The 23,358-nt window shown below is 41.7% G+C and overlaps 1 protein-coding gene across 8 annotated transcripts in view; it reads right to left on the bottom strand.

Annotated features, from left to right (window-relative positions):
• The window catches only part of LOC142324095 (uncharacterized), a 329,965-nt gene that overhangs the window by 49,807 nt on the left and 256,800 nt on the right, over window positions 1-23,358 (bottom strand). For all 8 annotated transcript variants that reach the window (XM_075364734.1, XM_075364739.1, XM_075364738.1 and 5 more), the window contains exon 2: window positions 819-952. In XM_075364734.1, the coding sequence (XP_075220849.1) occupies window positions 819-952 (134 nt within the window). The remainder of the gene's footprint in view (window positions 1-818; window positions 953-23,358) is intronic.

The raw sequence follows: 23,358 nt of genomic DNA, 5'->3' as shown, positions 1-23,358 counted from the left end.
TGTTGGAATTTGGCAGAAATATTTGGTATATGTATTAAGAGTTTTGGCTTGATTTTTTACCCCATCAGATAATGCCCATCACAGTATCCTATTTTTAAGACTTTTTACTCCAGGCAATAGTTACACAGAAAGTTGGAAGGGTTGGCCAAAATTAAAGAACTGAACTAAAACATCAAAATAAACAAAATAGTTCATGTAGACAAATGCAATATCTTGCGTCTTTCTGCCTACCCACCATTTGTTGTTTTTTAATAAAAATGTATATCTTAAAATCTATATGTCAACCTGCATAATGTCAAGCAGCACCCCTAATGGTAAAATGGTACACTTTCAGAAATCAAAGTTTGACAAATTGTTTTTTAGAAAAATCAATCTTTTTTGAGATTTTTGAAAAATACGCCCATTTGTCTCCAATTTCCCCCCGTAACAACTCTTTATATACCAAACTATTCACTAGGACTCTCCAGAATCATATTAGGTGAGAAAACTACAAGTCAAACAAAAGTCAATAGCCCCTATTATTTCCTTATTCAATGTCTTGGTAAACTGTTAACAGTAATATCTAGTAGCATCTGGTAAATGGTCAATCAACATCTGTTAAATTAGAAGTAAACTCATTTGATATCTCTATGTATTAAACAATAAACGTCACTTAAAAATATTTTTTAAATTTGACAACTCCATTCAATCTATATAAAACATAAACACCAAAATAATAATTTTTACAACACAAGCTGAATTAAAACCTTATACTAATCAGATGATTAATATCTACCCAGAAAAATTATTATTATATCAATAAATATTAATATACATACCGTTTTGATGACCAATAATCAATTTCAGACTGTTCTAATCTTTCTAGTTTAACATAACAACTCAGTGAAAGCTTTTTAAAATTATCCTTAATCATTTCAGATTTTAAACCTCTGAAAGAAAGTGATTTTGCAATCTGAAAAAAAAATAACATCACAAAAACTTCATTCTAAACCAATACTGCAGATAAAAAAATCAATGAAAATAACAAGGGGAATCAACTAACTAACTAACTTACACAGAATAAAATTTTAGCCTATATAACATAAAAATACAATAAAAACATTCTGTTAAGGTCTATTCAATAATATATTTCAACAAAAAAAGACATTTAGATACATTCATCTTAAATTACTAATGAAAGCCCCCTCTAATAAGTGAGCAAGCAAAATATTTGATCCACGTTGAGTTTTGTTTATTTAATGATATCTGTCAAATTTAATGTCTTACATATAATTCAAACAAGTTGATATCACAACTTTTTACTTTCTTGTATAAAGTAAAGGAAGTATTGTAATCTTGAAAAATTTCAGTTTTCAGGTTACAACGGAAATATCCATTTTGACCATCCCTGAATCCATTTTGACTAGTTTTGGTGTGACGTTTGTACATATGTAGGTAGGTATGTATCTCGCATAACTCAAATTAGCCATTTAATACTACTATTAGCCATTTGTATTTAGGACTGTTGTGTGCACCTCTCCTTTTGATTACAATCGACTGGGCTAAAAATGTGTATACAGTCAGATTTCTAAATAAAATGGGGTTTCAATTTAGAAATATTTGGATTTTGGACTTTTTCTTAAATGCAGTAATAAGCCCTTGTTGGGAGCTTTTCAACGATATATCATAAATAGTACTTATTTTCATTGGTTTAAGAGTTATAGCCAAATAAAATTTTAATTAATGAAATATTTGGATCTTATAGAGGGAAAGCACATCAGTTTGAATCCAACATCTAAGACATATTTATTTTTAATTTAAATATACTGATTTATTAATAATTATTAGCAAAATTATTATGGATTGTAAAAAAAAGTTTTAACAATAAATAATTTAATAATAACTTAGTTACTAGCCAATGCCCACTCTTGGCTGTTGAGCCATTTTGCGATGTGCTGACCAGTACAGACGAGCTTCTGTGTAGGTGGGGCCTTCATCATCCTTCTGCAACTGGTCCAGAACTCTGCCGGTCCCCAGATTGTCTGCATCCATAGTTTCGTGGTTGTAGAGTGGCACACTGGAGAGGTCAGAACCCATATCCAATGTAGGTGTGAGGCCAGATAGTCATGTCTGGTTTTCTAAATGCACCAGCACTGACTGCTCAAGGGAGGATATTGCTTATAGGGCTATGTATGACAAGGATCTTCCACTTCTTGCCTGCTGTTGATTCTCTGCGGTTTTTACCAATCAATTTATTGACTTCAGAGTTTATTTGCGGTTTGGCCGAGTCAAGAGAAGGAGTGCTGAATGGTGAGGCAGAGAGGTTCCCAGCTTTGCCAATTTGTCAGTCATTTCATTACCATATATAAAATGGCTGGGAACCCATTGGAATTTCAACTGCCTGCCTTGTCATCCCAGTTCGTTTAAGGTCTTCCTGCACTCCAAAGTTCTTGTACAGTCAGTTATAGTGTTACATGATAAGTTCCAGATGGCTGCTTGCGAATCAACAAAGAAAACTGCCTTCCGCGTGGAAAGGATTTTAAGTTAGGTGGCGGCTGCTTCATCACGGGATCACAGCAATCTCTCCATCAAAATTGCTCTGTGGAGCACCAACTGCAAGATGCCCCTGGAAGTGGTGGCAATAGTACAAGGCTCTTGTTTCTCCTGTTCCCAGTATTGATGATCCATCTGCATAAATGTGTAACCATTTCTGTTCTGGATATTCTTCATGAATGGTTCGGAACACAGCCTGTTTTAATTCCACCTCATAAGAGACGTGTTTTGGAAGTTGATGATATTTTATGTTATATTTGATTTGCAGCAAGCAGGTGGTCAAAAGAATCTTGATAGGTTTTAAGTGGTTTACCGTTGCTTATACACTCTTCTTGAATGTTCCCAGAAACTTCTCCCAGTGCACTTCTTTCATGGTGGACATGAAGAGGCTCCATTAGTGTCTAAGACTCCATAGCTGATAACAAGGTTGATTTAGCAGCACCAGTTATTAATTTCAGAGCAGTGTTCTGGACAAGGTTCATTTTATATGCAGTTGTGGAACTGGCAGTGACTGTCACCTCACTTCCGTATTCAAGGACTGGTGTAATGTGTGTTTTATACATTGTCATTAACACTTCCTGGTTAGCTCCCCATTTCACAGCAGTGAGTCTTTTCTGTAGAGGAGTCCTTTTCGCCACTCTTCCCGCGCACTGTTCGACATGTGGTTTCCAGGTGAGTCGTCAGTCCAGGGTAACTCCCAAGTATTTAGAAACTTTGCTTTCCTCCAGTGCTTTTGTTTTTCTCCCACCCTCCTGGAACCGCTCTACAGAGCATTATGTCAGAAAGGGGAGAGTAACGCCATCAGATGCCAGAATATTGAGTGACCGCAACGTCACTGCGCCTAGGATGACCCCCCCATATGCTCACGGGGCCCTCTAGGCGCTCAGTCATGAGCCTGTACAGCCCGACACCCTCCAGCGTCTTATTCTCTGACGGGGCTCTTCACAAGCATGTAACTTGTCTAATACCTTCTTGACAAAGTTTTCTGCTGTCCTCCATTCACTAGTTCCCTTTAACTTGACACCCTGTGTATCCTTGGGAGAGAACATGACTTCCAGGCCCAAAGCATCCAGCATCTCCTCACGCTCACCTTCAAACCGTGGGCAGAAAAAAATGGATGTTATGGAGACTCCTCCTCATCACAACCAGGGCATAGATCCGTATAATCTAGGGCAAACCTGTGAAAATATGACCTGTAATCTTCACGGCCCTGCCAGGAACTGTGTCAAACTGTATCCCAGCAAGCAATGTATTCTCCTGTACCAACTTCTAATGTCGCCGCCAATAAGGCAATGGATCTAACGGCTTTAGTCCCTTGGTCCCAGGGCACCTTTTTCTTTCTTTTTCCTGTTTAGCCTCCGGTAACTAACGTTTAGATAATTCTTCAGAGGATGAATGAGGATGATTTGTATGAGTGTAAATGAAGTGTAGTCTTGTACATTCTCAGTTCGACCATTTCTGAGATGTGTGGTTAATTGAAACCCAACCGCCAAAGAACACCGGTATCCATGATCTAGTATTCAAATCCGTGTAAAAATAATTGGCTTTACTAGGACTTAAACGCTGTAACTCTCGACTTCCAAATCAGCTGATTTGGGAAGACGCGTTAACCACTACACCAACCCGGTGGGTTGGTCCCAGCGCACCTGCCAGACCTCAAGTAGCTTCTCTTCAATCAGCGATGATGGGCGTTTTTTGTGTCTGTGTGCCAAAGGTCGCTGTTCCCAGAGCCTCCTTCTTTGTTGTGTGATCAGATCTATTGGCATGACCTCTGTCAGGACCTCAGCCGCCCCTTTGAGACGGTCCAGTATGCTGCTATAATTCGCAAGCAGCATTTTCTATGAACTGCCTCAAGCTTCCCTTTATATTTTGTGTATTTTGTCACATCAGCCCATAGCTAGACCCCGTAAAGCATGATGGAATATGCAAATCTGGCCAGTAATCTCCTGTGATACTGAGTCAGTCCTCCAGTGTTTGGTTGGAGGGCAGCAATTAATCTCATCATCCTCTCTGATTTGCTGGCAGTTTCTGTGGAATGAATGCCAAATTGCATTCTGGAATCAATCCATATTCTTAAATGTTTTACTGCTGACTTTGAATCGACCCTTCTATTCTCCAGCTTTATTTTCAGTTTTGGTCTCCTCCTTGCTCTGGAGATTGCAACCACCTCAGTCTTGTCTGGAGCGAGTGATAAACCCACTCCCATCATCCATATATTTATTGCCATGTATGGTTCACTTATTTTCTCAGTGGTGTCTTGCCAAGTGGTAGCCTCTACCACCAGGGCAAGGTCGTTCGCATATCCTACCATGGTCATTCCCTGCAGAAGGGAGATCCGGAATATCCCATCATATGTCATGTTCCAAAGGTCAGTCCTTGGGCTGACCCTTTGGAACCTGGAGCCTGCGCAGACTCCATCAACCATCCTCCCTGCACCTTGCACTCAATCCTGCATGCCACAAGGTAAGATCAGATGATGTGCTGTTAGTGCTTGACCCTTGAAGGACGCCTGACCCTTGAAGTGTACAACTCAACAGAATCCTGTGCCAGTCCTTCCTTTTGAATGTGGAATTTAAGTGGTTCCTTTTGAATGTGGAAGTACTGTGGTTGTGGTGCACTCGGATCAATCTTGGGCAAAAAGATTTGAATCATTTAAATAAGCATCCAGAGATATTGCAAATGGCCAGCTTGTGAATGAGCATGCGTCTTCAGACAGTATCACATACTGCTGTTAGGTCGACTAAAACCGCTAGTGTAGACATCTTTCTGTGGTATCCATCTTTGACTTGTGTGAAGTAAATAACATTCTATAAACTGGTTTAGACGGTTGACAACCATCTTCTCTGCTACTTTACAACAAGAGCTTACGGATATAGGCCTGTAGCTTTCAGCTAGACCGGCACCTAACCATTTTTTAACACAAAGATAATTTCTGTCTTTCACCATTGCTGCAGAACATGTCTCTGCTATGTCAAGTTTATAGTGCTAAGCAGGGTTGGTTTCCTTAACTTTTTCCCCAAGGTGGATTAATAGTTCTGGAAATATTCCATCAGATCCCGCTGCTTTGTTTGGCTTGGTTAGGGACAAAGCATCGTCCAGTTCCTGGGTGATAAAATCAGCTTCAAAAAGTTCCATGGCTTTCCTATTGTGATATAAACTCTTTGGATGCTTCAGAAGTGTTTTTGCCACAAAACTGTCTCCTTTTATGTGACTAATATTGGTGTAATGCTTACATAAAGCATTAGCAACATTTTTCAATAGTCTAACATGGATAAGAAGCTCCTAAAAGCAGAATGCTTGGCATTTATTTCTTTCTGTAGACTCGCTTGGTCTCTTCTAAGGGCTATAAGGTCTTCACTGGCCTTGGCTCTTTCCGCTTTATGGCGGCTTTAGTCTTGCGTTTTCTTGAGACCAGTAAGCCTTGAAGTCCAAAAAGGTTTGAATTTCTTAGTTTGACCTCCGGGAATACACTCACCAGCACACTAGAGGATGGCCGAGTTTAAAGCCACAATGGTTATTTCAGGGGAGGTTATGATTACAGAATCCTGAAGCACATAGTCAGTAAGCTTTTTATATTTATCCCAGCCTGCCTTTTTTAAAGTTCCAACATGGGGCTCGATTTTCATTGTACGGCACCTTTGTTGTGGCCAGCATGACTAAAAGCATTCTGTGATCATATCTACCAGCATCGTTGGGCAAGAGGGGCTTGGTTTTTCCAGACAGGCATGGGTGGATAACAATCAAGTAAGGTTGTGGTAGTTGTCCTGAATATGAGAGAAAGGTATACAAACCATCCTTCTGGATATTGTGTATCCACAATATCCAGAAGGTTATTATCAAGCATCTCTTCAATGCACTTTCCATACAGCTTCAATCTCGAGTAATCCCATCTTGGAGAAGAGCTGTTGAAAACTCCAACAAGAATTGTATTTGGTTGAATGTTTCTCTCCCGGGGTTCATAGGAAGAACAGTTTCCTGGAGGATTGTACATGCTAAAAACTGTGAAGTGTTGCCGATTTTTTCATGTCGCCCATGACTAGCTCCCCAGTGTGTCGTTTTCCCCATCTCATGCATGATACTGCATTTCGCAACCAGGCTGCTCCATACTCCCACAAAGATTCCTGATGCTATTTGGCGGGATCTTTTAAGTGTAGTCACAACATAACCGTTAGTTTCACCCCCCCATAATTCAATAATAACAATACAACAAAAATCATGTTATTAGTGAAATAAAATTTTATGTACTTTTCATTTTAATTAAAACATTTTTACAATCGCAGGTTAATAATTTATTAATAAAACAATATATTTAATTTAAAAAAAAAAAATCAAAAAAAGTATATGTATATGAAGTCAGATTCAAACAATGTGTGAATGATTATGGAGCCGACACATTCTCACTTACACCACATATCTACTTCAGTGACACGAAACAAAATTAATATATAAACTTATATAAATGCTAAGGAAAGTTTTAGGACCATTTTTCTAGTATAATTTTTCGAGTATAATTGAATACTGCATGTTAGTGTTTTGTGATGACATGTAAATAGTGTACACTATTCACACATGCCCTGTGTGTGGTTCAATCAGTGTCCCGAAGCCTGTGCCTACAATAATATGGATCTTAGATGCCATTAAATTAGATACTAATTTAAGATTTTATAGAAAAAGGTCACTACAGTTATTTACTTTCAGAATAAGAAATAATTTGCTTACGAAAAACAATTTTTTTTTAAACATCCTAGTATATCAGAATAATTTTATTTCATGTATCATTGCTGAATTAATAATTATCAGTGGCAGCTCGCATATAGGCAATGTGGAACTGCAGCACCCCATATTTCCACTTGATATTATTGATAAAATTTAATATAATGAGTTCTTTTCTTTAATTCTTTCTTTTTACTTATACGATATACAATCCTTAACCTTAATGTCAGTAGCCATCCCCCAGTTTATGAAAAACATAAAAATATTTGTATGGAATTGTGCACTTCACAGTTCCAGCGGCGTAATTTTTGGCTGTTGTGCGCATGCGCACATAGGAAGCTGCACACAAGGCTGCAAGGGAGAAAGAGCACTGTCGCTCCCGCAGTGGCGACCCTGGCGTGCTGGTGTAAGGTAGTTTTTTTTTACTCCGCGTGTGTATGGAATGTTCCTTGTACGTTCCCTTTTCTAGTTTATTCGGTAGAAGCAGTATGAAAGCGGTTTAGTTGTTTTTTCAGTAGCAATCAGAAGATGGCGGAAAGCAAGGAATCTTTGATTGTCAAATCTGTTGCAGCCCCGGTAGAGCCTGTCACACGCTTTTTTTTTATAGAGGTAGAGGAACCCCCATTTACGGGCACCCAAGCAGTGTCGGACTCGCTAACAGGTTCTGCAAGAGGTTATTAAGTGCGCATGTGTTCCTAAGCACTACAAACTAAACCTCCACCCTGGGTTTCCGCTCCTACTGGAAACCGCTTTGCAGCATTACTTCAGGAAGGGGGGGAAACGCCCCCACACACAATCTGTCACTACAATCACAAGTGAAACATCCAAACATACACTCATACAACACCAAGGATAACAGCAACACAAGGAGTAACAAATTACTCCTTGCGTGTTTTACACGCATGGTAAAACACATTCATGGAACATAACCCATGCAACCACAATAATAAACACTAAGAGTTTAAAAATCACACACACATCACCCAAAGAGACTCACAACATAGAACTTACCAGTCCAGTACTTCAACTGGTAACTGGTTCTTCCGTAGTAACAAGATTGCCATCAAGCACCAGGAACAGAGTGCCCACAGCTTACCTGCACCAAGACGACCCCCAGACGCTCAGGAAGCCCCCAGGACGCTCGGCTACGGGCCTGTCGTCTGACATCCTCCGACGTACCCTTCGGGCTTCTTCTGCAGCTCTTAGCTCTTCCATTATGTACTTATTGAAACTTTTAGTTGCCGTCCACTGCTGTTCTCCCATTATGATGATGCGCTGGAGTTCCTCCGTGTGAACATATCCTCAGTCTAGTACATCCAACATACGCCGTCGAGCCGCCTCAAATCGCACACAAGGAAAGACACAAGGAAAACATGGTGCGCCGTTTCCCACTCGTCACAAAATCCAGACAACGGTCCGAGTGGTCCAAGGCAAACCAATAAAGGTATGCCCTGTAACCTCCGTGTCCCGCCAAAAACTGCATAAGAAAAAAATCAATCTCGCCATGTTTCCTCTCACACAAAGCTCGAATGTCCCACATCAGAGGCGGGTCCACCGACCCTTCTGGCCTGCGCCCCACCGCTCCTGCCATACGCACATTAGTTTCCTAGTGTAGGCTTGAAGTTGTTCCTTTCTCTCCTGGGGTGGCAACCTCCTACTTAACGCCCGTTTCACACTGAAGGCTATCAATACATCAGCCGGTATTGCTACCGCCAGTACCTCCACTGCCTCGCGAGATATCTACGATATCCGCAGGCAACACTTACAGTGAGTCTAACACTTCCTTGTATCTGCCGTATTTTAACGCACTAGCCGAAATTTCCGCACCATATAATAGCGAGGAGTGCGTCACATTCGACAGAAGCCTCCTCCTCCGCTCACTAGGTCCTCTTGTGTTGAGGAGGGGAGCCGCAACCACACGCATTACTTTTCCAGCTTTCTCTCTGGCCTCCAAGGAATGGGTCCCAAATCTAAGCCGCGCGTCAACCCATAACCACAAATATCTGATGGTAGACTTGGAAACAATCTTTTTTCCCTCCAATTCAACGATCAGGGTTGGGCTTCGTTTTCTAGTAGTAATTAAGACTATCTGTCTTTTCTGGTGCTAGTTCCAATTCTACACCAGCCATCCAGGAATTGGCTCGATATGAAGTCCAAATTTTGTCGGCAATATCCTTCTTAGTGGTTGCACTAATCACTAGCGCGACGTCATCAGCATATCCAAAAATGGAGACATCCTCAGGAAAGGGGATCCGCAAAACTCCATTATGCGCAGCATTCCACAGGGTTGGTCCAAGGACCGATCCCTGCGGAATACCTCGATCGATACTCCACTCTAAAATATTATTCTCATAAGCGTATATTAGACTCCATCACTCGGATATTACAAAATCCTCATTAAATAACTAAGGACCTGAAGGTTCACCAACGCTGAAGCGATGGTGGTGTGAGAAACGCAATTACACGCGTTTCTCACAGCTAAAGCCACCATCGCACACATCTTCCCTTTAGCAACGATAGTACGGGCCATACCCGTCACCTCCACTACCGCGTCCAATGCAGACTTTTTACCTCGGAGGCCAAACAGTACTCAATTAATCGGACCAATCGCTGCTGTATCATTTGCTTTATGATCTTTACGATCACATCAATCATCGCTAGGGAGCGAAAGGAAGAACGTGAGAACCAGATCGTGCCCAGGCTTCACTAGGACAAGACGTTGTCTCTTCCAAAGGTCAGGGAAGAGCCCCTCTTCCAAACAGGCATTATATGTCTCTAGGAAAACACCTACATGTGCCTTAATTGCCAACTTGACCACTAAATTTGGCAAGGCATCCGGGCTTGGGGTCTTATCACGCGGTAGCTGTTCCACTGCCTGAACAAGTTCCTCTTTAGTAAACTGCAGAGGACTTTATACTTCATCTACATCCAAAAATACCCCTTCTCCACGGGGGAATAAATTAATAATTATAACCTGTACTTCCTCGACTCCAGGGATAGTACGAGCTTTCGGTTTAAGGACACTTAACTACAATTTTATAAGGCCTACTCCACGGCTCATTCTCTATCTCTTGGATAACTTTTAGAATCCTTTACAAGTTTTCGGAGCTCTTTTCGACACTCCTTGTACCTATTTGTGGAGTATTCTCTAGCAGAGTTGTAGCACACTCTAAGCCTCCCGTCTGGTCCTCAGACAATGTTTCCATTTTTGCGCGATCTCCTCAATCCACCAATAAACTGAAGGGCGTCCCCTCCTGATGTACCTTCGGGGGAGGAGATCATCGCAGGCCTCCACCAGACAGCGAAGTTTCTCTTCCGCGGCGGTAACCTGAGTAACTTTGTAAAAAAGGTTAAGTCCATCAGTAAATACATGACTGTCAATTCTCCTCACGCTCGTCATGTTATCACGGGCCGTCCAAGTGCACTCTGTTTATCATCCTCCACGGTCATACATATCACCTGGTGGTCTCTTCCAGTAAAATCCTGCGATACCTGCCAGTCCCCAATCCTCGCCGCGAGGGTAGATGTGGCAAAGGTAACATCAATGGTCGATCCAAAAGTGCCTCTCCGGTAGGGAAAAGTGTTCCCCCTCATTAATACATAGTAAGTCCATGGATGCAGCTATCTCGGTCAACAATCTTTCCCTTGCGTCCCTTCTGGCAGAGAGAGGCTTCATGTCGTCGACCACGCACTGAAATCGTCCGCAATCACTGCAGGTCGTCGCGTAGCTGTCACCAGCAATACCTCCTTGAACCGTTCAGTACTCACATTAGGCGACATATAACAGCTATATACATAGATTCCGGCAATCCTGGCCCGAACAAAACCATACTCGCATAATTGCTCAAGAATCAGCACAGGAGAGAACACCCATATGGCCGATCCACCGTCCACAGACTCCAACCAGTCCGCACTATTGCTATATCAGCACTCATCTCCGATACACTACGTGCCAAAATATCTTGAACAAGTGCCGAGAAATTCAAATTTATTTGAACACGTTTCATTTCCGAGCCGTCAAACGCTCTGGAGAAATCACTTTGTGGGGATCGCCTTCAAATGCTCGATGCAAGCCCTCTGAATGGCACGAATGTCGTTGAAAAAGCAATCATTCATCTTCAACTTGAGCTTCAGGTACAGAAAATAGTCTGCTGGAGCAAAGTTGGAGGAATAGGGCGTGTGGGATAGGACGGTGATTTGATTTGCGGGGTAATAACGTGTGGAACTGCCCAGATCCCGGTACTCGGACCGGATTGGACGAATGCGACGCATAAGGCGTTTCATTACTTCAAGATAGAATTTAGAATTCATGGTTTGAGCGGTTGGGACAAATTCATGATGAATCAGGTTCTTTGATTCGAAGAATGCAATCAACATCGTTTTCACTCTTGATTTTTGCTGTCTGACTTTCGCCGGTCTTTATGTTCCAGGACTCAACCAAGCAGCGGATTGACGCTTCGTTTGTGGATCATACATGAAGCACCAGCTTTTATCCCTACTAACAATTGTTTGCAAACATTCGAGTCGCTATCGGTAGTTTCAACGCAGTCTTAAGCGCAAGAAAGACGCACCTGTTTTTGCTTTTAGGTCAAAAAGTATGGAATGAAACGAGAGCACACTTTTCGGCGGTTCATTTTTTTTGTTAGAATTGTACGTACCGCATTTTTACCGATATTTGCTTTTCTATGGGCCGAAGGGTAAGATGAGATTGTTCGAGCAGGAGCTTCCGTACCATGCGGATTCTTTATAAAGATATCTGCAAGGGTATAATGTACGCTGCGCCCGTCTGAGTTTATGTATGCAATTCTCGAAATATAGGAATATTTTGTTGAGAGCTCAGCGTCTATTATTGCTAGCTGCTGTCAGGGGCTACAGACCTATCTCGCGAGAGGCTGTCCCTGTAATCGACAGAACAATACCCATAGATATCCTAGCTACGGGACGTAGCAAGCGGTGTCTCCATGAAAGTTCTTCTTCTCCCAGAACGTATGCAAGAAATTGAAGACCAAAGTTTTAACTGTTGGCAAATTAGGTAGAATGAATTTTCTACTGGTTGGCATAAGGATGGTATATATCCCGATGTTCAGGGTTTGTGAGCGATTAAGTGGATTTCCCCCAATCGGAATATAACACAATATTTGTCGGGACATGGTGCCTTTAGGGACAGATTGGCTAGGCTTGGTTTGGCTGATTCGGGCCTTTGCCCGGATTGTATAGTTAATGACACTGTGAACCATGTCCTCTACGTTTGTCCCCAGTACGAGGCTGAACGTACCAGAGTTGTTAGGGAACTTGAAAGAGTAAACTCCTTTTTGGATCTGAGGGTCAATTGGAACACCCGCAGAGTGATCCATTGTGGCTGGCTTCCTGAGTTTCCTCGCACAACGTAGGGCAGCTGAGAGGGTCTAAGCAGAGTAGTACCGCCCACAATCGCGGAATTACGTCGTCTTTGTGGACTCGGGTGGTAGCAACGAGGACACCCTAGATGCGCTTTTAGACGGGTTCGAAAAGGCAAGGGTACAGCAGAAAAGTATTCCGGTCAGATGTGTTGTCGTCGGGCCCAGGATATTGTTCCTGGTTAAGAAAGTGATGGAGAAGGTTGGGCGCCGTGACGACACGCACTTTAAAGTGTATCATGGAGGAGACATTGCGATCAACATGTCGGGTGCAAGCAGAGATTCCACCCACGAAGTGGAGACGGTTGTTGTATCCACAAAGGGTAAGGGATATGCTGACATGCTTAAAAACGTCAAGAGGGAGGCCATGGTAGTTGAGAGAGCTGAGGTACTCTGTATGAGAAAGGGTCCGAGGTTGGAATTGGAAATAAAAGCGAGAGAAAAGAAGGAGACTTCCGGTACCATCAGAAGGTTGATACAGGAGAAACTCGCGAAAGCTAAGGTAGTGAATAAAATCGAGACCTCGAAGACGGCTTCGATCATGATTAGAGATGTGTCAAGACACAGAGACCAAAGACTTAATTATTGACTCCGTAACTGCTGCGTGCAAATCTAACTGTATGCCGATTATCGCATCGAAGAGGGCTGCCTTCGGGCAGACATGGAACGTGGTTGTTCAGGTAGACGAGGCGGCTGCGAAGACGCTTTGTGCTTTAAGGAGTACACATCGGGTGGGTGCATTGCAGGATTTAAGCGTGGGCGGAGGAAGCCACGTACTTCAAATGGTGGTGCAGAGGTCATGTAGCTTCAAGGTGCAATGGCCCTAATAAAACGAGCCTACGCTTCAATTTCGGCGGGGAGGGCTATCAAGCCAAGGATTGTAAAGGCGAGACCAAACGCTTGGTTTGCGGAGATGTAGGGCACAAAACCAGGAAAAGAAAAAGTACGATAACTGGATGTGCGTCTAAGGGGGTGGCATCTAATGTATAAGATATGAATTTTCTACAAATTAACTTAAACAGAAGGTGTTCTTGCGCACGAAATGCTGTCGAAAGTGGCAAGGGACAAGGCTGTCAACGTGTCTATACTTTCCGAGCCAAACCCAAGGAAAATCAAGGAGTGGCTAATAGACCTAACGGCGACTGTGCTATATCCGCTATGATGCGTGTCCCTATCATTAGTATGGGTAGAGGTATGGGATATATATAACCAGAACGGACTGGATAGTGGTCTATAGCTGTAACATTTGCTTGGAAAGACTATGGGTTGTCGGGCCGTCAAATGTACATGGTGTACCAAGGTGTCTTCGAAAGCATGACCTCAAATGTGGCGCCCGTTTGGGCGCATAGGTTGGAAATGATTAGAAAAAATTTACAGGAAAATTACAAAATTTAAGGAGTGCCCAGCGCAGAGTTTTAATTGTATGTAGTGGTATTTTTAAAACAACCTCCTATGAGGCTACCACCGTATTTGGAAAGGCTCTCCCAATATATTTAGTAGTGAAAGTTCGGGCAGCCATGTGGAGATTGCGAAGAGGCCCGGAGACTGAGGTAAAGCGTTTAGCCTCGGAAGAAGTGATCAGGGCTGATGGCAGATTCAGGGTCGGCAAAAGTCAGGGCCGGTCGAGATAGTCAAAGCGTTCGTGGAGGCATCACCCCAGCTAGTGGCAGACTGCATGAGCGACTTCTTCCATAGGAGAGTGCTAACCGGTGGAATGAAAAGTGAGCAGGTTAATTCTACTCAGAAAGCCGAGAAGACCTGCGGAGGACCCCTCGGCTTACCGGCCGATACGCCTATTAAATAAGGGAGTAAGCTTTTCGAGCAACTGTTGCTGACTAGGTTACAGAAAGAGATCGGTGAGAGTGGTGGTCAAGCGGATAGCCAGTTGAGCTTCCAGGAAGGAAGGTCTAGTGTGAATGCCATTATTAGGCTCGTTGGCACCGCGAGACGCTCTTGCAATAACGCGCATGACGAGGCAAATGGCTGGTGTTGTCCTGTTTGAAATCAACAATGCGTTCAATTCACTCCCTTAGAGGATGGTCGTGGGTGCATTGAAGAAGTGGAAAGTTAGCGGGAAGCTAAGGAGGGTCATACATAGCTATCTCTGCGATAGATCCATTGTGTACCGATTCCCAAGAAGTGCGTGTACGTAAGAGCGGCACAACAGGTGTTCCTCAGGGGTTAGTCCTGGGTACGTTTCTGTGGAACGTGGCCTATGACTTGGTCCTGAGTTTGAGGCTGCCGGAAGGTGTGAAGACCCTGGCGTATTCAGACGACCTTGCTCTTCTAGTGACCGCCAAGACAGAGAGGAAGCTGTCGCCAAATGTAACGATGCGACCAGGAGCATCGTGGGCTGGATAGAAGGTACTGGGCTGCAGATTGAGAAGACGCAGGCCATAGACTACGAGGGGGGAGAAGGCTGGAAAAGATAGTTTTCAGGGTAACGGACGAAGTCATCGTTCCGGTGCCGGCACTTAAGTGCCTGGGGGTTTGGTTGGACAAAACATTGACCTTCAAGGTACCTATCAGAGAAACTAAAGTAGAGGACAATCGCGGCTCTGAGTCGAATATTGGGGGTCCGCAGCAGGTCAAAGAGGAAGTACGTCGTCCAGGTCTGGGATGCGGGTTTAAAAATCGCAAGAGGTACAGGGATTCTGGAGAGGTTATGTAGGAGGATGGCCTTAAGAATCATTTGCTTCTACAAAACCGTCTGATACGCGGCGGCTATGGTCTTGGCGGGAATCCTCCCCCTTGGATGTGATAGCCAAGGAGCGGTTTTTTTACAGCATAAGATGGTATTCAGTCCAGTGAAAACCACAATGATGTTGTGATTGGGCCTAAATGACAGGTCATCGATGGTAGGTCATCCAATGTCCCTCTTCAGAATTTTTCAACACGCCAAAAGATGTGTGATGCATTCTTTGAGGGCCGGAGAGTGGCCCATCCACTGATTGGGAATTAAATTTTAGAACCATGAGTGTTCTTTAAAAAAATGTTTTTTCGGGGCTATAATGATGTATGCTGCATCTGTCTGAGCCTTATTGGCGGCTATAGAAATGTCTCCCACGAGGTAGTCATTATTGCACGGTTAAGCCTATTGATATCCTCGCCAGTGACGAGGCGGACATTTGACGGCAGATGCCGTCTCAGTGATGCACAAGCTTAGGAGGACTGCACGCAAAGACTGGTTGTCGGGCCGTCAGATGTAATGGTGTACCGAAGTGTCTTCGAAAGCATGACCTCTTACGCGACGCCCGTTTGGGCGCATAGGTTGGGTGAATAGAGCACTTATTCAAAATTTAAGGAATGCTCAGCGCAAAGCCTTAATTGTATGCACTGGTGTTTTTAAAACCACCTCCTACCAGGCTACTACCATATCGGGAAAGGCTTTCTCAATCAATTTAGTGGCGAAAGTTCGAGCAGCCATGTGGAGATTGCAAAGAGGCCGGGAGGGCGAGGTATTTGGTATGCGGTTTCGAGCCGGGCCAGTACCGAAGCAAAACGGTGATCGCAATGCACCGGAGCTAAATTTCGTTCAGTCGCCATCTCCCGCCTGCGGAAGAGGCTGCAGAGCCTCGCGATGGAAGCATGGCATCTGGAATGGGACACCACGACTATGGGAAGATCCTTGTATAAGTTTATAAAGGATCTGGGAGGATGGTATGCCTTGAACTCGTTTTTCAGAGCAACGGGTGCACGGGTGCTCACCAACCACGCTAACTTGAACCAATATCTCTTTCGGTTCAACCTGGCAACTGATGAGCTGTGCGTCTGTTGGGGAGGTCCAGTCAAATGAACACCTGATGTTTGACTACCCTGCTCTTGGGGGCGACCGGGCCACCCTGGAACTTAGAGTCAAGGGAAATATTGACCACTCACAAGAGACAAGTAATGTGGCGAGAGCCGCATTGTCGGACCGTGTGAGAGTTCCTAGATGCGGTTGCTTTGTTCAACCGGCATCCGTAGTTTACTTAAGGAAAAGGAAGAGTCTTACTGAATTACCGTGCGAAGCTAACCCTGAGTATGGCTGACCACCATCCCAAACTTGTGACGTTACCAATCGCCACACCATCTTTTCCGTTACAAGCTTTGAGGGGCTTTACCGGGTCTTTAGACCCTCTGATCACATCTCACAGTCATCAGCCAGGCCTCGGTCAGGATGAAACCGACATAAATGCTCGGCAGAGATTTGCATCAGTAAATACATATCAAACTTTCCCTTCTCGTAGGCCTCAAACGGACATCTTCACATCCAACCTAACATGATTCCCTCAAACTAACTGACCGAAATCGCGAACCTTACGCCTAGTACAATTTGACAACACTCTTCGTGACTGTGAATGCCTCAGAAAACGAACGAGTTTAAAGTTAAATCAGAGCTAAACTCATACCAATCAAAATTGTGTTTTACGCAACATTGAAATTCAGACCTACACCCAAATAATTCGATCAATTTAGGTCACTAACAAGGGAATGCAACCCCATTCCGGTCCGCGCAGGAGCCGGGGACAAACCCGCACCAGAAACCCGGTCCCATCATGGTGTCTCGCGTGCCATTACCAAATCACGATTAGGCCCGCCACCGGCGGTTCAGTTAATACGGGAATCCAGAAAGGAATGTTCCTTTCTGGAATTCCTTCAGAATCTCTCAAGTTCCCTAACAGTTCGTGAACGTTCGACCTCGTATCGGACAGACGTAGAGGACGTGATTCACTGTATCATCTGTCCCACAATCCGGGCATTAACTTGAATTTACCAAACGAAACGTAGCTAAACTCGCCCGAAAGGCACCATGCCCGGAAAGAAACTATGTGATATATCGATTGGGGGAGATCCATCCAATCGCATTTATATCACGACACTACAAGGAAATATGCCACGCGTGTAGCGACCTGTGAGGGATTCGTCCCACCTGACCTGCCAAGACGCAAGGCCCCAGTCTTCAATCTCCTGCTTTCGTTCTAACGTCAACAGATTGTTTACCTTGAAAATGTAGCGTTCCCTACGCTCATTAGCCAAGATGTCTATTGGTTTAACTCCGGCTACAACAGACTGCCTCCCGCAAGACTGTTCTATAACCGCCTATAACAGCCAGCAAAAAGAGTCGCTGGGCCCGCAGCAAAATATCCGCGCAATACCTAAAAGCCATGCGGTGAGCCCAGACAGGCGCAGCATACAGCACAATAGCTTCGCTGACTTTGTAAAGGATACGCATAGTAAGGAAATTCAACCCCCAATCGGGATGTATGACTCTACGGATTCCATAAAATCCGCGGCCTTTTTTCTACATACTGTAGATGTTCCTTGAACCGAAAATTCTAATCAAGGATAACACCCAGGTATTTTTTAGTCGTAACGGATGGAATGGAGAAACCAGCCAACCGGACTCTGATTCGTCTCGTAGCAGCCAACCGGCCCTTGAGCCACAGAATTGTGGTTTTCTCTGGGCTGAAAATCATCTATGTTGGAAACTCCATAGTCGCAGTCACAAGCAGCTCGGAACTCTACCTCATTACGCGAATCCCCTTCAATCAGTAGCAGCGCGTCGTCAGCATAAGCGACGACACGACAACCACATGGCAACCTTAAACGCAACATCGAATCAAATTCTATGATCCAAAGAAGGGGACTCAGAACTCTGCTCTGAGGGCATTCTTAAGTTAAGATCTAACGAACCTACGAACCTCTCCGAGCCGCCGTCACGCAGGGAAACGGTCCGATGACTGAAATAACTTGAGAGCACTTCTAGTTCATTTCGTGTACACTTACGCTTCTGCATCTGAAACAGGGCAGAGAGCCACCATAAATTTTTACATGCCCCGGATATGTCCAGGAAAATCCCTAATACATATTTACATGGACTAGAAGAAGCTATATCCATCACCTTTAGTATCGCATCCTCAGTGCTCAGGCCCGGTCAGAAACCATATAAGTTCTCCATTAGCAAATTATCAGTGGCCAATCTAACATTAATACCAAAATATAGGACCTTCTCAAAAACCTTGCTAATCACGGGCAAGAGCGTTAGTGGACGGTAAGAACAAAAAGTAGAATCATTGTCGCCACCTTCGAACAACACCAAGTCTCCACGCGAAGAGCAACCTATTATATATTCTAGTTAGTAGAGGACGAAGACTACTAAAGCAATCGGACGAAACGCTCCACTGTGATACAATCATATTCGGAGGCCTTGTGCGGTGCCATACTACAGATCACCTGGCGCACTACCGCCTCAGTGATCTCAGAAGATTGTGAGTCGGTCTCGAAAATCGCGACTTCCTCCCTGATACGTGACAGGCAAGTGCGTTGCCTGCAAGCAAAACGTGACCAGAGGCCCGCTTGAGCGCTTACGTCGCCAAAATAGCCGTTTTGGCATCGAACCAGTTAGTGTCGCTATTCATCTTCAGGATAGAGGTAGAATGTGTTAGGAACTTTGTGACTGAGCTGCGGTGTGTGGAAGACCGTGACCTCGCTCCCGAAAGCGGACCAGAATCGGAGTAAGTGTTTGTACCTTGTTAAAATTTCATAATTGTCTTTGACAAATTGAGAAATGGATCTGGGTACTTGTAGGGCAAAATTGTCGTTATTGAGATAAATTCTTATTCAAGAGATTGTAGAATAGAAATTTATAGTTTGAATTTAATAAAACACTTATATATTTCACAATGCAATCAAGCGGAGATTGTGCTTCGCGGAACGGATAATTAGTGGAGATCTACAAGAATGGATGAGCGAAAATTTGGAAAACATTGACAGTTATTTTGATTTTGCCATCCCGCCAGAAACACATTCAGACAATGTCCTTTAAGAAATTTACAGGAGGTTATTTTATTTCCCTTCAAACACAGATTACGTTAGTAATCTGAGGCCTTATTTAGACAATAAATGTCATATGAAAGCATTTTATTTAAAATGTTTGGAAAACTACATAAATGAATTCAGAACAAGCAAGGCTCTGGTGATGGAATAATCAACTGACCCTCGGACCGGGATCTGCAGGCTTGTAACATGGTACAGTCTTGTAGGTTATAGGATACAGACAAGTTAGCTAAGGATAAGTCTGATTAATCAATGGTAGTTCCAATTTAGGCATTGCTTATTCCCTGATAAAGCTACATAGGAAAGGTGGATACTGAAATCTTACTGCTGGCATTGGCTTACTAGGGCTCTAAAAGTACTAATTCTTAACTCACAATTAAGTTATTGTTTCAGGTACATAAGTTATCTGGTCTATTAAGGAATATGATCTTACGAAGGATCTGCTCAGATTCTTCAATAAAAATATTTCTTCTGCTCAATAAAATTGAGGGATTTGTTTGCAGGTTATTTTATGATTTTTGGATGAAACAAATGTATTGTCACGTGTTCGCAGTTCGACAAGGATATTGAGGTCACACGTAAAAACGTCCTATAAACACAATTATAAAACTATATTATATAAAATCGTAACTCAAATTACTGTAATTATAAATCGTTATTCAAATAACATACAATCGAATTTACTAAAAGCTTTATGACTAATATAAACTAATATTGAATACGCAATAAGATAATAGAAAAAGCTACAATTCACTTTGTACAAGAATTATTTACATTTACTCTAAACAAAAGAACTACCCTACACTTTATGAATGATCAGAATGGTCACTTTCACTCCTGTTCACAAATAACTCACCAATCAGCTTCTTGTTTACAACCACTATCAAAAAAGGAATACTTGTAACGTACTTTTCACTCGTTGCCAAACACGTTTTGTTTTCGCTTTATCGGCGACTATGCACCGAACTCGAACACTACTGACTCTCACTCCGCTGATCCCCGGCAGTATTTATATCGTATTGTTTTCTTTTTTTGTCGGAGGGGAAACCTTTATAGGAACCATGTGGTCTCATACCCCATAGTAGTGGGAACTCTTCCTTGCGAGCGTACCCACTGAAACCCCTCCTCCTCTACAACATGATATACCAGGCTCACCTTAACATATTATCACAGTACCTCATGTGTTTTGTGTCCATCCGCGCCACCATGCTGGCTCCACGCCTCGACCTTGTCGGGATCCTGCAGTAATTGCAATCCGCAGAGGGTCTCAGCGTCCGCGCACACAAGTATGCTTTGAAACAACCGTGACCGGAAAGCTCAACCCGTACCATAGTTCCCCGTGTTTTCGGCAACCTATCTCTAGAGATGTCTGTAGGTCAATCTGCCTTTCGTCCATTGTTCATGACTTCATATTCATGAAATACATGGACATGCACTGAATATTTAGTGCATCTGCATGATCAATGCAGGTATAACATTTTATTTAGGTACTTGTCAGTTTGTCAATCCCCCCAAAAATGTGGTATTGCTGGATAGGAACTACTTTCCAAGTATGAATCAAACACATTTAACATGAAAAAGAAAGTAAAAGAGTATTGAAAATTCAAAAACGTTCATTAAAATTCACTTTTGTTTGACTGGTCAATTCATGTGTCCAACAGCCATCGACACACCACCATCCAGTTGCTACATGGAACAACCAGAATCAGTGCTTAAGTTTTGTAGAAGCTATTTTCTTCATAGCACAAATGTATACTTCAGCTGTGTTTTTCATGTTTACAAATGTTCTGCATAGCTTGATACTATAACATTCCAATCTTACACTTACTTTTCTTTTGTTTAGAAGTAAATATTACTGCAGCTAATATGATTTTTTTTATATTTTTTACAAAATTAAATTCCAAAATTTTCACATGGGTTCATTTATTTGATTTACTGAGGCACTTAAGTTTCTAGATAAACTATAATTTATTTAAATTGATAAAGTTAATAAACAAATTAATGTGTTTAGTTCTGTAATACAATGCTTCCGACTAATTAAAAATAAATAAATGTTTTTAATACACTGTTTGAGACTACACTGCAGTGATATTTAAAAAAAAATTCCATGCAGTTGCATTAACCACACTGATAATTTCTGCTACATTTGTGAAGGAGTAACATATTAAAGGCTCAGAGGAGAAATGTAACTACTCACAAAAAGATAATTTGAACTATATTTTGGATGTAAAATAGTTGATCACTACAGATCCTGATCATAGGCACTCAATAGTTGGAGATACTTTTTTTTTTTTATTTTTTACAAAATTTAAATTGCAAAATTTTCACATGGGTTCATTTATTTGATTTACTGCAGCACTTAAGTTTCTATATAAACTATAATTTATTTAAATTGATAAAGTTAATAAACAAATTAATGTGTTTAGTTCTGTAATACAATGCTTCTGACTAATTAAAAATAAATAAAAGTTTTTAATACACTGTTTGAGACTACACTGCAGATATTTAAAAAAAAATTCCATGCAGTTGCATTAACCACACTGATAATTTCTGCTGCATTTCTGAAGGAGTAACATTAAAGGCTCAGAGGAGAAATGTAACTACTCACAAAAAGATAATTTGAACTACATTTTGGATGTAAAAAAGGTGATCACTACAGATCCTGATCAGAGGCACTCTCAATGGTTTGAAGATAATTTTTTTTTTTTTTTTACAAAATTTAAATTGCAAAGTTTTCACATGGGTTCATTTATTTGATTTACTGCAGCACTTAAGTTTCTATATAAACTATAATTTATTTAAATTGATAAAGTTAATAAACAAATGAATGTGTTTAGTTCTGTAATACAATGCTTCTGACTAATTAAAAATAAATAAACATTTTTAATACACTGTTTGAGACTACACTGCAGTGATATTTAAAAAAAAATTCCATGCAGTTGCATTAACCACACTGATAATTTCTGCTACATTTGTGAAGGACTAACATTAAAGGCTAAGGAGAAATGTAACTACTCAAAAAAGATAATTTGAACTATATTTTGAATGTAAAATAGGTGATCACTACAGATCCTGAACATAGGCACTCTCAATGGTTTGGAGATAATTTTTTTTTTTTATTTTTTACAAAATTTAAATTGCAAAATTTTCACATGGGTTCATTTATTTGATTTACTGAGGCACTTAAGTTTCTATATAAACTATAATTTATTTAAATTGATAAAGTTAATAAACAAATTAATGTGTTTAGTTCTGTAATACAATGCATCCGACTAATTAAAAATAAATAGAAGTATTTAATACACTGTTTAAGACTACACTGCAGTGATATTTAAAAAAAAAAATTCCAGGCAGTTGCATTAACCACACTGATAATTTCTGCTACATTTCTGAAGGAGTAACATTAAAGGCTAAGAGGAGAAATGTAACTACTCACAAAAAGATAATTTGAACTATATTTTGGATGTAAAACAGTTGATCACTACAGATCCTGATCATAGGCACTCAATAGTTTGGAGATAATTTTTTTTTTTATTTTTTACAAAATTTAAATTGCAAAATTTTCACATGGGTTCATTTATTTGATTTACTGCGGAACTTAAGTTTCTATATAAACTATAATTTATTTAAATTGATAAAGTCAATAAACAAATTAATGTGTTTAGTTCTGTAATACAATGCTTCTGACTAATTAAAAATATGTAAAACTTTTTAATACACTGTTTGAGACTACACTGCAGATATTTAAAAAAAAAATTCCATGCAGTTACATTAACCACACTGATAATTTCTGCTACATTTCTGAAGGAGTAACATTAAAGGCTCAGAGGAGAAATGTAACTACTCACAAAAAGATAATTTGAACTATATTTTGGATGTAAAACAGTTGATCACTACA

This window comes from Lycorma delicatula, chromosome 4, assembly GCF_047948215.1.
Source record: "Lycorma delicatula isolate Av1 chromosome 4, ASM4794821v1, whole genome shotgun sequence".
NCBI classification, from domain to species: domain Eukaryota; kingdom Metazoa; phylum Arthropoda; class Insecta; order Hemiptera; family Fulgoridae; genus Lycorma; species Lycorma delicatula.
Note: the sequence above shows the minus strand (reverse complement) of the source record. Positions and strands in the feature narration are given on the sequence as shown.